The 12,627-nt window shown below is 42.6% G+C and overlaps 1 protein-coding gene across 1 annotated transcript in view; it reads left to right on the top strand.

The window, feature by feature from the left end:
• The first annotated feature begins 298 nt into the window (after positions 1-298).
• The window catches only part of TUB (TUB bipartite transcription factor), a 1,298,762-nt gene continuing 1,286,433 nt past the window's right edge, over positions 299-12,627 (top strand). Inside the window, exon 1 of the mRNA XM_069223684.1 lies at positions 299-1,043. Coding sequence (XP_069079785.1) covers positions 988-1,043 — 56 coding nt within the window. The 5' untranslated portion in view covers positions 299-987. The remainder of the gene's footprint in view (positions 1,044-12,627) is intronic.

The following is a 12,627-nucleotide window of genomic DNA, read 5'->3' as shown; positions in this document are numbered from 1 at the left end:
TGCGTGGCGATTTACATCTCAACATGTAAATAAATGCGCGCTAAGCGCTCAGGGGCACCATTCTGGCTGCACTGGCGCTACTCAATCGCAATTATTACAATAGAAATTAAACAAAATACTTTAAAAAACATAAGTCTGGTTGTATTGCACGCTCCGATAAGACCCATATATGCGTTCCTTTGGCTGTCTGACGTAACACAGCATGTACCAGTCCAGACCCAGTGCTCCATGTGACAAGGAGCAGTGATTACCGGTTTCCTCGATCAATCGGCAGCTTCATGTCAGCCCCTGGCTCTTCAGTGTGAATGCAGATGAGGCCGGGGACCGAGATTGGGGTGAGACTGTGTCGCGCGCCGCTGGCTGCGCCTTGCTCTGACTGGAAAGACACCTCGCAGCGATTAACGCTGAGTCGTGCCACAGGGGTCCCTTGAGTGCCTCTGCATAGAGGACTTAATGTTCATCCCTGTAGTCTTAAGGGAAACGTTTTGAAAGACCCAGAGATTAGTTTATTGGATGGGGGAGAGTGATGACAAAAAGACGGGAGCTGTATCTGTGGAAACAGAAATAAATAAAAAAAGAACGCTCCCTGCCAGGAGGTGCTTCCCTCGTTTCCATTGATTGAACATTGAAGGAAAGCCTTGTGGCCAGTAGATTATTGTAGGGTTGTGCTTTTCACGTTAGTGTTCTTTGTGACACAGTCTGCAGTCGTAGATTAGCCCGTGTAGCTAGAGACGACAAACAATAGCCTGGGGCAATCCCCTCTTCTTCAAAAGGAAATGGTACATTCCTGAGACCGTGAGCACCAAGTGCATCAGGTTCCGTGCTTTTAATTCTGGGTGCACTGCCGGAGGTGGTTGGCTCGCTCCACCCTTGGTTCGGGGTCCGCACACAGTTGTTTGTTCCGCTCCTTCAATCCTTCAAGATTCCCGGCGTGAACTTGGCAGAGGAGAGGTGACCTGCAACCGGAGAGGCGCCGAATCACGGAGGATGGACGGAGTCAGCGGCAATCGGACCATGTCCTACAGCAGATGGAGTTATGACAGGTAGAGCCAATGCTGCGCTAGTTCTCATCGCTCGCGCTTGCTAACAGAATAATCTGTGATGAGGTATGATTTAAAAGCACTCACTGGCCGGCGCTGCTGACATGTCTTTGGAACACTTGAAAACGTTGTTCTGGCGACGACTGGTGCAGCATGCAGCAACATACTGTTGCATGCAGCAGCCGCCAGTGGCATTTTCGTTTGCTTTTCTTTAATAGTGGCAATATATTCCTCTGGCAAGAGACTGCTCACGCTGTAGAACTGCGCTATTGTCAACACTTCCTAACCCGGCTCTTTTACAGATATGATAAAATATTAACACGACTTGATGTATTCGCAGCTATGCGGCGTGGGCCCCATAGAGAGAGCGGATTGGTTGAAAATAGTTTGATGGTGATGGATGAAAGGTGTGCGAAAGTCAAATTAACGGAAGGCCATTAGTAAAACGAACTCTGCGTCCAAAGGTTGCTGACTAATGTTACAGCCACTGGCTTCAACCGTGTCTCAGTGAATGTCAGTTAACGCCATTCTGAGGCTGCAAAGAGACTGTGTCAAACCCAATGCATAGCAGTAATGTATAGCCTCAGCTGGTGTAGAGATAGCTGTAGAATTTTTTTTAATTACGTTTTTTGTTTATACATTCTCTTGTTTATCCTGTGCCAAAAGAGATTATGTTGGCATTAAATTGGGAGCTTCTTGATTTGTCTCACCTGCGGTAAAACCCAAAGTAAAACTTTTGTGCTCACTACTTGCTGGTTACAGTTCCTGGTATGCAAATTACACACACATACGCATTTGGTCGCTGATAGTTTGTAACAAGTATCATTGTTTTTAATAATTTAAGATTATTGAACTTTCTTTTAACAACTAGGAAATTATGCATTTGTGTCTAGTAAAATACACGTGCTATCACAAAGATATAAATGCCTTTTAACACATAGCCGGCCAGAATGCCCTTTTCGTAGCTCACAAGCCAACGTAGTGAAAGGCCGTCCATTACCACAGAATCAATATTCGAAGGCCTAATACCCATATGTAAATATGACGCAGAGCATAAATATATCGTGCTATTGTACTGTTCTTATATTATGCTACCTATTGAATTATACTGTCATCCACTACACTACATCATCAAAGCGTTGAAGGCATCAATAAAAATATACGAAAAATATTGGCTACTATATGGCTAAGTCAACAGTTTTTTGCTTTACGCTAGCTTTGTGCATTTCTCCAAGCTTGCTTGTAAATTAGAATACCACAGATGAAGAAAAATAACTTCCTTAAATCCCCGTGTAGATAGGGCAGTGAACAGACTATTTAACAGAGTAAAGCCTATTTGTCCAATTGTGATTGGCTGGTCAACAACAGGCTTTCAGTATGGTTGCTGTCGGTCAGGTAGGTGTCTATCGGATATGCAAATGGAGCTACATTACATCTAGATTTAGCTTCTGAAATTGTCAAATGTCCCACAGAAAATAACATGGCTAGTAACACTGGACCAAGAAAATCTGGACAAACCAAACCAAGGACGTTTTCATTGTTGAAGATTGCACTATGAAAAGAGCTTGAGTTCTCCTCACAGTCTCCCACCATAGTACAAACACCACACCCTACCCAACATGAGGTATTGATCTTAATGTAGAATAACGTAATGCAGTGGTTCCCAAACATTTTCGACCCGGGGCTCCCAGCCGTTGGCTGCAGCCCCTCATTATGTTACCTTTCTTTAACTGGTGGGCGAATGTAAGCCTGACCTAGGAAGTACTTCCATTTGTCTCCCTGAAAATAATTGGGATGAAGCCGATGAAAGTATTGTAATTATAGATAAAAATAAATAAAAATATAACAGTTGTTTATTAGAAAACTTTAATTGGCTGAGTCATAAATGATACTCTTCAGCACTAGGGTCTGCATGCCATATGGAATTTTTTGAAACTATTTTTTCTTTTTAAAAATTGCTTTTGGTGCACCACAGTGTATTCAATTTTCTGAAAGCCTCCCCATTTGAAATAACTGGCACCCCCTCTGTCACTACTGTTGTATGTTATGTTAAAAATATTTGTAGAGCTCTACTAATACCTAGAGGTTTTCTCGACGCTAGATGAACAAACTCAGAAAAGTACTTCATAACAGAAAGCCTAGGGGTGAGATAAATCCTATGCATCCTTGAAAAGCAAGGTTTTAATGGCTTTCCTGATACTAGGAGAGTAGGAGCTGATTTAATTGTGATGGACAGAGCGTTCTATGTCTTGAAAGCTCTGCGAAATAAACTTCTGCCACCCAAGGTCAGGTGTTAAACCTGGGGACTGAAGAAAGCAGACAGGTTGTTGACCTTAGTGATCTACCTGGTTTGTACCATTTAATGTTGTCTTTAAAAAAGCCGGCCCTTGATTGTTTAGTGCTTTGTAAGCAATACAGAGCGCTGTGAAGACAATTCTCTGCCTCACAGGAGGGAAGTGCAGGTTTCTTATATGATCTGAGACCAGAAGATATTTGGGAATGTTGAGAAGTAGGCGATCAGCAGCGTTTTGTAAAGATTGAAGTTTGTTTAGAACCAATTGTTGGGTGTAAGGTAGAAGGCCATTACAATAGTCAGACTTGAACATTACCAAAGAGGTAACGGCCAGTTTCTGTAGGTGACCAGGGATAAATGGGAAAATCTTTTTTAAAGTCCTGAGCAAAGAATACGTGGAAGAAGTTACTGATATGACATCATCTGCAAAGGTCAATCTGTTATCCAGTAGGATTCCCAGATTGCGGTCAGCAGAAGTCTATCCAGAAAGGGGGGGGAATTTGTACCAAAAACTAACACTTCCATTTTACTCAAGTTTAATCTCAGTCAATTTTTTGACATCCATGTGCTGATGGCACGCATGCAGTCGCTGGTAGTGGAATCAGTGCTTACAAAAGAGACAACAATTTGGGTGTCAACGACATCAGAAGTAAGCGAAAAGCTATGGGATCTAAATGGACTGGCTAGAGACTTGACATACACATAAAAAAGAGTGGGACTAAACGAAGAACCCTGCAGAAGCCTGCAGGGGATAGAGAAAGGGGGTGACACAAATTTGCTGAGCCATACCTCCTGGGGGGCATCAGAGAGGAAGAAATTTAGCCGTTTCCAGGCCACCCCTGTGATCCCAATATTAGCAATGCCTTCCAGCAGTAGGCCGTGATTGCCCGTGTCAAAGGCTGCTGACAGATCAAGCAGGATGAGGGCAGCCTGCCCTCCTCCATCAAGAGACTATCTAATTTCCTCTGTGGCCTTGATCAAGGGTGTTTCCATACTATGGTTACTACGGAACCCAAACTGGGTATCATCTAGGATATTATTGGAATTGATCTACTCCAGCAGTTGCCTATTTAAGATCTGTTCCACAATTTTAGTTGAAATGATAGGGAGGATATCGGATGGTTGCTACGTGGCTCATTAGGGTCCAGGTTGGGTTTCGTTATAAAGGAAGCATAGAGGCTTTCTTCCAGGGGGCTGGAAAGGAACCAAGTTTGAACATGGGCTGGTATATATTATGAAGGACAGGGGCGATAGCCTCTACTTCTAGTTCTTCCACTTTAGGGGGGGCAGGGGTTGAACGGTGACCCAGATTTTGTAGAGCAGATAAGATGCGTTAGTTCCTCTTCAGAAAGAGGCACAAAGTCCGTCATACGTGGTCTGTCGGCTTGGAGAGAAGAAGATACTGGAGAGGAAAAGAGTGTAGAGTTTACAGTGACAAAATCCCTGTTTACATCTACTTTCTTCTGAAAGAAATTTGCTAGCAAGTTACAGAAGGCTTGGCTAGAGCATGTAGCAGCATCAGTGGGAACTGTGGTAAGTTTGGTGATTGTGTGAAATAATGTCTTGGTGGAGTTGGCAGAGGCTTCAATTTTGTTGGTATTGTAAGCTGCCTTCTCATTAGCAATAAGGGTTTTGTATTCCACCAGACAGATCTTCTACTTGGCCTTCTCCGACTTGCTGTTGTCAAGTCTCCTTCTCCTCTCCTAACGCCTGCAGCTTTGTTTCATGGCACAGAGTCTTTTGGAGAACCATGGAGCGGTAGAATTGTGCCTCTTTGGTTTAGTTAGTTTGACAGGGGCCAGGGTAATGGCAGTGAAGTCTAGCCAGGAGGTGTAGAGAGCCACAGCTTATTCAGGGTCAGCCGAGTGACCTGGGAAAGAGTCAGCTAGCAAGTTGTTGAGTTGCAAAGTTTGGATATTATCACAAACCCCGGTTGCCATTATTTTGGGACAAGCTTTTGTAGCTGGTGCAGGGCAGTCAGCACACAGGTCAAAAAGAATAGCGCAACGATCTGACCATGCCATAGGAGATGTCTAGTATTGCCAAGTGTAGAATTATGAGTGAAAATCCCATCCAAGGTGTCACCGTCTATGTGTGTTGGGCCGTCTAAGACTTGAGAGAGTCGTAGACCAGACATAGTCTGGTAGAAGTTTGACTGAGTCATTGTCCTATAAATCTTCAAGGTGAAAATTAAAATTGCCTACGAGAGTAAATCAGAGTGCAGGATGTTATCTTTGAGAAGGCTACTGATCTCCTGAGAAAAGGCCGCTCTGGGGCCTGGTGGGCTATACACTACCAAACCTTTAAAAGTCCGAGTGGTCGAAACAGTTATAGTAAAGGCGATGGCCTCACAGCTTGAGGATGGCACTGGATTTACACCAAACTAAGAATTCCACATTATAAATAATGACCAAGCCGCCGCCACACTTTTCTAGTCTATCTGAGTGGAAGATGGCAAAACTGTTGGATAAGGCTGTTTGAATTGTAAGGCTGTATAAGAGGTCGAGCCAGGAATTTGTGAGTCTCTATCAGTAGGCTTAGGTCTGTAGCATGTACGTTGATTAGGAGGCTGCTTATCGTCTTCTTGGGATTGCTAGGCTGAGGCGGTGGAAAGGGGGGATTAGAAACAGTGTTGGTGTTCACTCTCTGCGTGTGAGACCAGAGCAAGTGCAGGCAGAGGCCACAATGTGGAAAAATAAAAGTGGCAGGGGTGTTGTTGATGGAAGGCAAGAGGACGTCCAAGTCAGTATTGAGAGCTCATAGCATCTCACGGGAGTAAGTCTTTGGTAGCCCACCGTCAGATGCAAAACAACCAGCAGTTGCGGCTCTCGGCGTTACCTGGGTGCGGATGGGTGCAGATGGACTTGCCTTAGGAGCGCTTGCGGTATGTCAGCAGCATGCCCAATGTGCGTGGGTGCAATCTCCTGCTCAAAATATTGACCACCATGTGCCAGTGGTGTGGTAGGAGGCGTGAACTGAAGTGCTCAGCAGAACGTTGGGGGAAAAAGTGGTGGGCAAAGAAAAGCGACTATGGTCCAGCAACTGCAGAAACCTGTCACAGGCTCCCCTGTGGCAGGTTTATACTGGTAAATAAAACGTAATCAAAATAAAGGTGAGCAATGTAAAAATCATAAAATTAGTAAAAAGAGGGCTGGCACCCTTGTAAGATGGCTGCCGTGTGAGCAAGGGTGCCAGGCACCTCCCGATAAATGGGAGCAAGATGCCTACAAGGAACACAATGAATGAAGCATTCATGGAGCCCAACAGCTGCGCGGGCATGCTCTTCTTAAGATATTGTCCGCCATGATTGGGGGGGCTTGGAGGGAGGTGTGATTCACTCACTCAGCAGCACATTGATGGAAAAAGCGGTGGGCAAAGAAAAGCGAACCATAGTCCAGCAACTCCAGAAACCTGTTGCAGGCTCCCCTGTGGCAGGTTTATACTGGTAAATGAAACTTTATTAAAATAAGGGTGAGCAATGTAAAAATCATAAAATAAGTCAAAAGAGGCCAGGCACCCTCGTAAAACGGGCACATATTCTATTGTATTTTTCTTCTGTAGTAAATACAGAAAAAAATAATTGATTGGACAAGCCAGCCTTTTCTTTCACTTTGAAGATTTTTTAAGCCATTTACAAGCTATTTTCTTTTCTGTTTTGCCATCTCTATTGCATAACATAACACTGTTCATTAAGATTGTGGTCAATACTATTTATGTGATATGTATATGATGCTAAAGGAAACCATCACCAGTTAAAAAGGCTTTCTCTGTCTATTTTAGTATTACCCCGAAGGTTGAAATGACATTCACCTGCCCATTATCTGGATTATACATACGGACATGTTGCCATCATTTTGCATTCGAAAAGGAGGGCGTGTCAGATTTTGTTTTAATGATATATTATAGCATGACATCACTATTGAAGATTTTGCAATGCACAGTGTTCACTTTGAGCTGGTATGTGCTGCCCTGTCTTTTTTTCCATCTGGATATCAGCCTAAAACCGTTGTTCTAAATATTGCGTTCATTTAGTTTGCTAGATTCTGTGAAAACTTATTGCGCTCCATGTTCAGCGTAATAATTTTCAAAGTGCTGTGCCTATTCTGCCATCTGCTGGCTACAGCCTGTAACATGTTTTCAATGTCAATAAATAACGTTTTCGTGAACCAAACAGCAGGCTAATAGAGACAGGCCTTGAAGGCGAGAATAGTGGGCGGGATTATGTTTCTGAGGTCTTGTAATCTCTAATTCAGTCATTGTTGTTGGCTTGTAGAGTCTTGTTTTAATTATTCAGTTTTTATGCCAGCGGAGAGCATGCCAAACAGAAGTTGTTGGAAGGAAAATAAAGGATCATCTTGGTCGGTAATCACAACTGCACAAATTGAGGGATGAAACGTGAAGTTGAGACATGTTAGTCGTGAGTGGGATAAGAAAAAGAGGGAGGTGGCAGAAAGAATAGCTGGAGTTCTATATGGGAATATACTGTGAGTGTGACAGAAACGAGATGAAATCAAGTGGCCTACTGCGAGATTTGGGGGCTGGAGCTTTGCAGATAGGAAAGTACAACATAATTCTTATGGTGATAAAGGTGGAGTTTCGGGGAAGGGAAGCTCAAGGGATCATTCCCAGGGCAGGCTGGTTGAACAAGGATGCCTGGAGACTGACGAGTGAGCAGAAGGCTTGAAAAGCCAAGCCAATATGAGACAAATGCTAACAGAGGCAAAAGTAAAAAAAAAATCTTGGGGGTTTTGTGGGCAGATGCGAAGTGAGATAATAAATGGTAATTTTAAACAACCTTTGCCATAGTAGTTTAGTTATGCAAAAAACAGAGGCTACTGTTGTTCATCGAATGGCCCAGTTGTCCCACTACGAGCTCAAGCCTGCCTGCAAGCTACAAACTGGTGTTTTGTGAGTGCCTTTAGTAAGTGGGAGTGGAGAGAGACAGGCTCCTCTGGGCTTTGCATTGCAGAGTGCTGTACAGGTCGCCCTGTGGCCCCAGGGGAGGTCAGCGCTGCTTCCTCTCCTCCAAACCAGAGACCCGCAGCCCTCTGTTGATGTCACTGAGGACCCAGTGGAGAAAAACACCCCCATTATTTAAAATGTACCCAATGTATAATTGTATGATATGTAAGGCTCCTAAAATAATCTGTCCCTGCTTTCAGCTGCTATATATGGGCAACAGAGCAATTGCGGAGGCCAGGGGTGGGGGGAGGGGTCTAACCTTAGCGTGCCCCCCCCCCCCAAAAAAAAATAAAAACATACCTGGGTGCTTGCCCAACCACCTTCACCACCATTTGTGCCTTCCCTCTCATTCCCAAAGCTGTACTCTCTGCTCTTTGCTGGAGCAAAGAGCCAGCATTGCACTGACAGAGCCTCAAAGAGTCCTGAGCAGCCTGGAAAGGTGTAGCAACAGTGGGAATGCAACGTTTGCAGCATCATTTCAGTGATATTCTCAATAGAGCATTACAGTGGTGTTAGATAAACTCTGCTACACATCTATGAGACAACCGTAGTTGGATTTAGTGAAGAGAAATAGTCCAAATAACAATTGATTTTGTTAGAGGTCTTCAGATGGGAAATATGCTCTGAACATTACTTAGTATATTTGTCAAACATTTTATTTGAAAACATTTATTCAAATTTTAACTAACATTTCCTCAGCAACATTCTGCATTACATAAGACCCTAATATTTTAATTAATAATGTGCTGCTTTAAGTAGCGTGTGTTTGGATACATTACTACTGTTACCCAAGTCCTAGAACATTCTGGCAAGTGCTTGTCATTGATCTCGTGGTTGGTACTCTTTACCACACTCTGATGTACAATAAAGTTGTATGCTAAATTGTTGAAATTATTATGGGTTAGCTAAATCGTGTTTTCCTTAACAGATAGAAAAAATGTCATTGAACACATTTTTTTTAGTCTGTTTTTTTCGAACCAGTAGTTTTCTATCAAAACACCTATAATGACATCTAAGGATGGATAACAACATTTTATGAAATTGAAAACATAAATCAGGTCTTCACATCAGATTATTCTGGCTCCGATGTTTAACAATCCATGTTTTTAATGAGTATGTGCACTCCTTTCGCTTGTCGAGGAGAGTACCATCACTTTTCTGTACTGGTATTTAATAGGAAAGTACTGACACCTTCCAGTTGTAAACATGTACTCTTTAAAGGAATGCTATCAGCAACAAAAGAAACTCATGCTCTTTCCCGATCTTCATTCTGCTGGGCACTATACAACTCTGTACAGCTTCTCAAAGCTTTGCTAACTGTCAGCGCTGTTTGCAAGCACCCGTCTTTGCAAGGGTTGTAGCCTACCAGCGACATTAAATGAACTACAGTCACAGGGACACTTGTTAGTCCTAACCTCCTCAACACCACATTTCTAAAGTTAAGAATCAAAAGGTAGCAAAGGAGCGCCCCACTTGCAAACTCCACTACCCCTAAGCCTGTGTTACCTGGTAATGTGTAGCTGCCGTAAAAAACAAGCATTTGCAATGCAATGGGTCGCGCATTTGCTCGCATTAGAGCTATTAGCGTTGTAAATTCCTAACCGGACTGTTCTTGCTACGCAAACTGAAAAAAAACCCAAAAAACAGTTAACATAAGTGAGCGGATTCAAAGCGCTGCCGTGAGCGCGAAGAGAGAGACTAAAGAAAAAGAAGTTTGCTCGCAGTCAAAGTTATACCAATTAAAACATAGGATTTTTGAAAGGCAAGCCCATGAACGAGTAATAGTGATGGGCATGCGGTGGGCGTGGTTATAAGCACAGATACACACCAACACGTCGGAAAAGTAGCGCTTGCGCGCTGCTATGCTCAACCTAATAAACCAAAGTCGTGCCTTCCTGTGACTGTATAGAACTGTAATACACCCAGTGTTGGACTAGGACAGAAACTAGGCCCGAGCACCAAAATAAAAGTGGCCCTTATCAGTGAAGTAGAAAGCTAAAAAAAAGTGGTCCGTGTTTGCAGATTGATACCATTTTGAACTTGTAAAGACATGCTGTATAATTGGCAACGTCTGAAAGACTGTATGGATTTGAATTTGACACAGGCAATGTTTGTTTTAATATAAGGGAAATCAACAGTAAAAACCGGCTCAGCCGACCATAAAACAGGCCCAAGAAAAGCCAAAAAACCTACCTACACACTGACCTGCCAGACCAGTCAATGGGGTACTGCCTGATTGCCCTACTGGCCAGTCCAGCCCTGTATACACCCTTCGCTCATGTTTTCACCGAAGCTCTCATAAAAAGAAAATAAAAGCTTAAAGCTTTTAAAATAAGGTATGCTAATCAGATACACAGATAACACTGGCTAAAACATTGCTTGATCTCATTAAAAAAGTTCAACACACAAGTCTTTTTCAAAAGGACATGTAGTAGAAGAGGTGCCCTCATTTAAAGTACTTTATGTTGGAAATGCACAATGCCGTTCATAAATATATTGGTAGTATTTATGGGTGTGTAAAGTTTTTGTTGGACAAGCACTGCGAACTAGGAGAACTCGAAGCTCTTGATTAATAACCTAGCTAGAGTTCACTGAGTCTGCACTCAAGACGTTTCCCCTCAAAAGCCTGTGATATTTCTGTTTCAGTGCCATGATCTCTCACATGTTAGATGCGCCGTTTCTCACAAGTTAACTTCAATACCATTTCCATTTTTAGTATCCTAATGGTGCTGTTATTTAGAGAGTCAATGAACCTGCCGAACGACCACTGTGTTCTAGAAAAAAATATGGAATAGTGCTGTGAATGTTTTCAATAAAAAAAAGAAAAAAAACCCACTTTGCTCACACCAACATTACATTATTGTTGAATTTTACATTGGTTTTTCTCTTTCAATGAATAACAAACATGCCCAGAGTATAGTTGTTTCCACAACTAGAAGAAATAAATGAGCCGTGTACAGAATACTTACTATGTGTAGTGACACGGAATTCGTGACAGTCTAGATGCAGGAAGCCCTTTTCATGTTACAAATACATGAGATAATGGTAAAATGTTACACCCACAGTACCAACTACTAGAGGTGAGAGCTGCATAGACAGTTACAAGCGGCAACACATAATACCCAAAATATTACTTTGCCCAGCTATAAAACTGTAGATAGACCGAAAAGAAATGTAATTTATTCCCTTGACAATATAAATAAAGAATAACATATTAAACTGGTACAGCTAAGTTAAAACTAAGACCGATGCAAACAGCACGACACAGACAAGAAAAACACAAAACAACCTTTCCTTTCTAACACTCCTGTCAACTACGTACTCCCCATCACCACACAAACAGAGCTCCATCATGCATATGAGGGGTCCGGTTGAGGGCCGTCACCCTCATCCACAAAGCATGGGATCCTATTCCTTCAGAAGCCCAACGAGGAATTATACATCCTCCAGGAGGCCAAATACCTGTGGAGAGACGACTTCTTCAAATTATGCCACAAAGAATCATACCATCATTAGCTCAGTATGGACAACAAGGTATTGCTGTCTAGTCATCACAATTCAGCATACTTGTCCAACCTCGCTCACCTTGCTGGTTTGGTTTATGTTTCACATCCTATCTGTCTCTTATTTTATATGTTGCCATTGTCCTTTTCTAAGACATTTCTGTTAAAAATGTCATGCCGCTATTCATAAATGAATAAAGACAGTCTTCATTGCCTTGTCAAATAAAGTCAAACAGGTCTTTGCTAGATGCACTTCTCGAGCCAGAAGCAAATGCTTAATAGGGCTTTCACAAATATGTACCCAAGGCCACTACTAGATGTCCCCTCTAGCCAAAGAGAACTGCTTGAAAGTCTTTAACAAGGAAGCAGTGCACTAGACGTTACTCGAAGTCCGTCTCAGAACAGATCCAACTCCTTGGTCTTGGCAAATCAGCAGCACCTTGAATCATTAGGAGATGTCCCTCTCAAGTCGGATGCAACTGCTTCAAATATCCTTCACTTACTCAGGGGGTGTGACTTCAACATAACTGTACACATTTTTGTACCCTGATAAGCTGCACTTGTTTTCTGTATGATAGATAAATGTACCAAACCTGGGTTCTGATGAGTCCATATAGCAACTTTCAACTATGGCTTGATTACTTTGGAACACTCGTGATGATAATTTAGTAAAGAAAGGCACTTACCTTCATCCTTTTTCTGAATGAACTGGTTTTCATCTGCAACATACATTTTATGTCACTAAACTGTAGTTGCTTGTAGTAAAGTCAGCTTATGGCTGAACTCTGCTGATCCACTGCCCTATGCCGTGTGCTTCAGTAGAAAGAAG

The sequence above is a fragment of the Pleurodeles waltl genome, chromosome 3_1 (genome assembly GCF_031143425.1).
Source record: "Pleurodeles waltl isolate 20211129_DDA chromosome 3_1, aPleWal1.hap1.20221129, whole genome shotgun sequence".
Classification (NCBI taxonomy): Eukaryota; Metazoa; Chordata; class Amphibia; order Caudata; family Salamandridae; genus Pleurodeles; species Pleurodeles waltl.
Note: the sequence above shows the minus strand (reverse complement) of the source record. Positions and strands in the feature narration are given on the sequence as shown.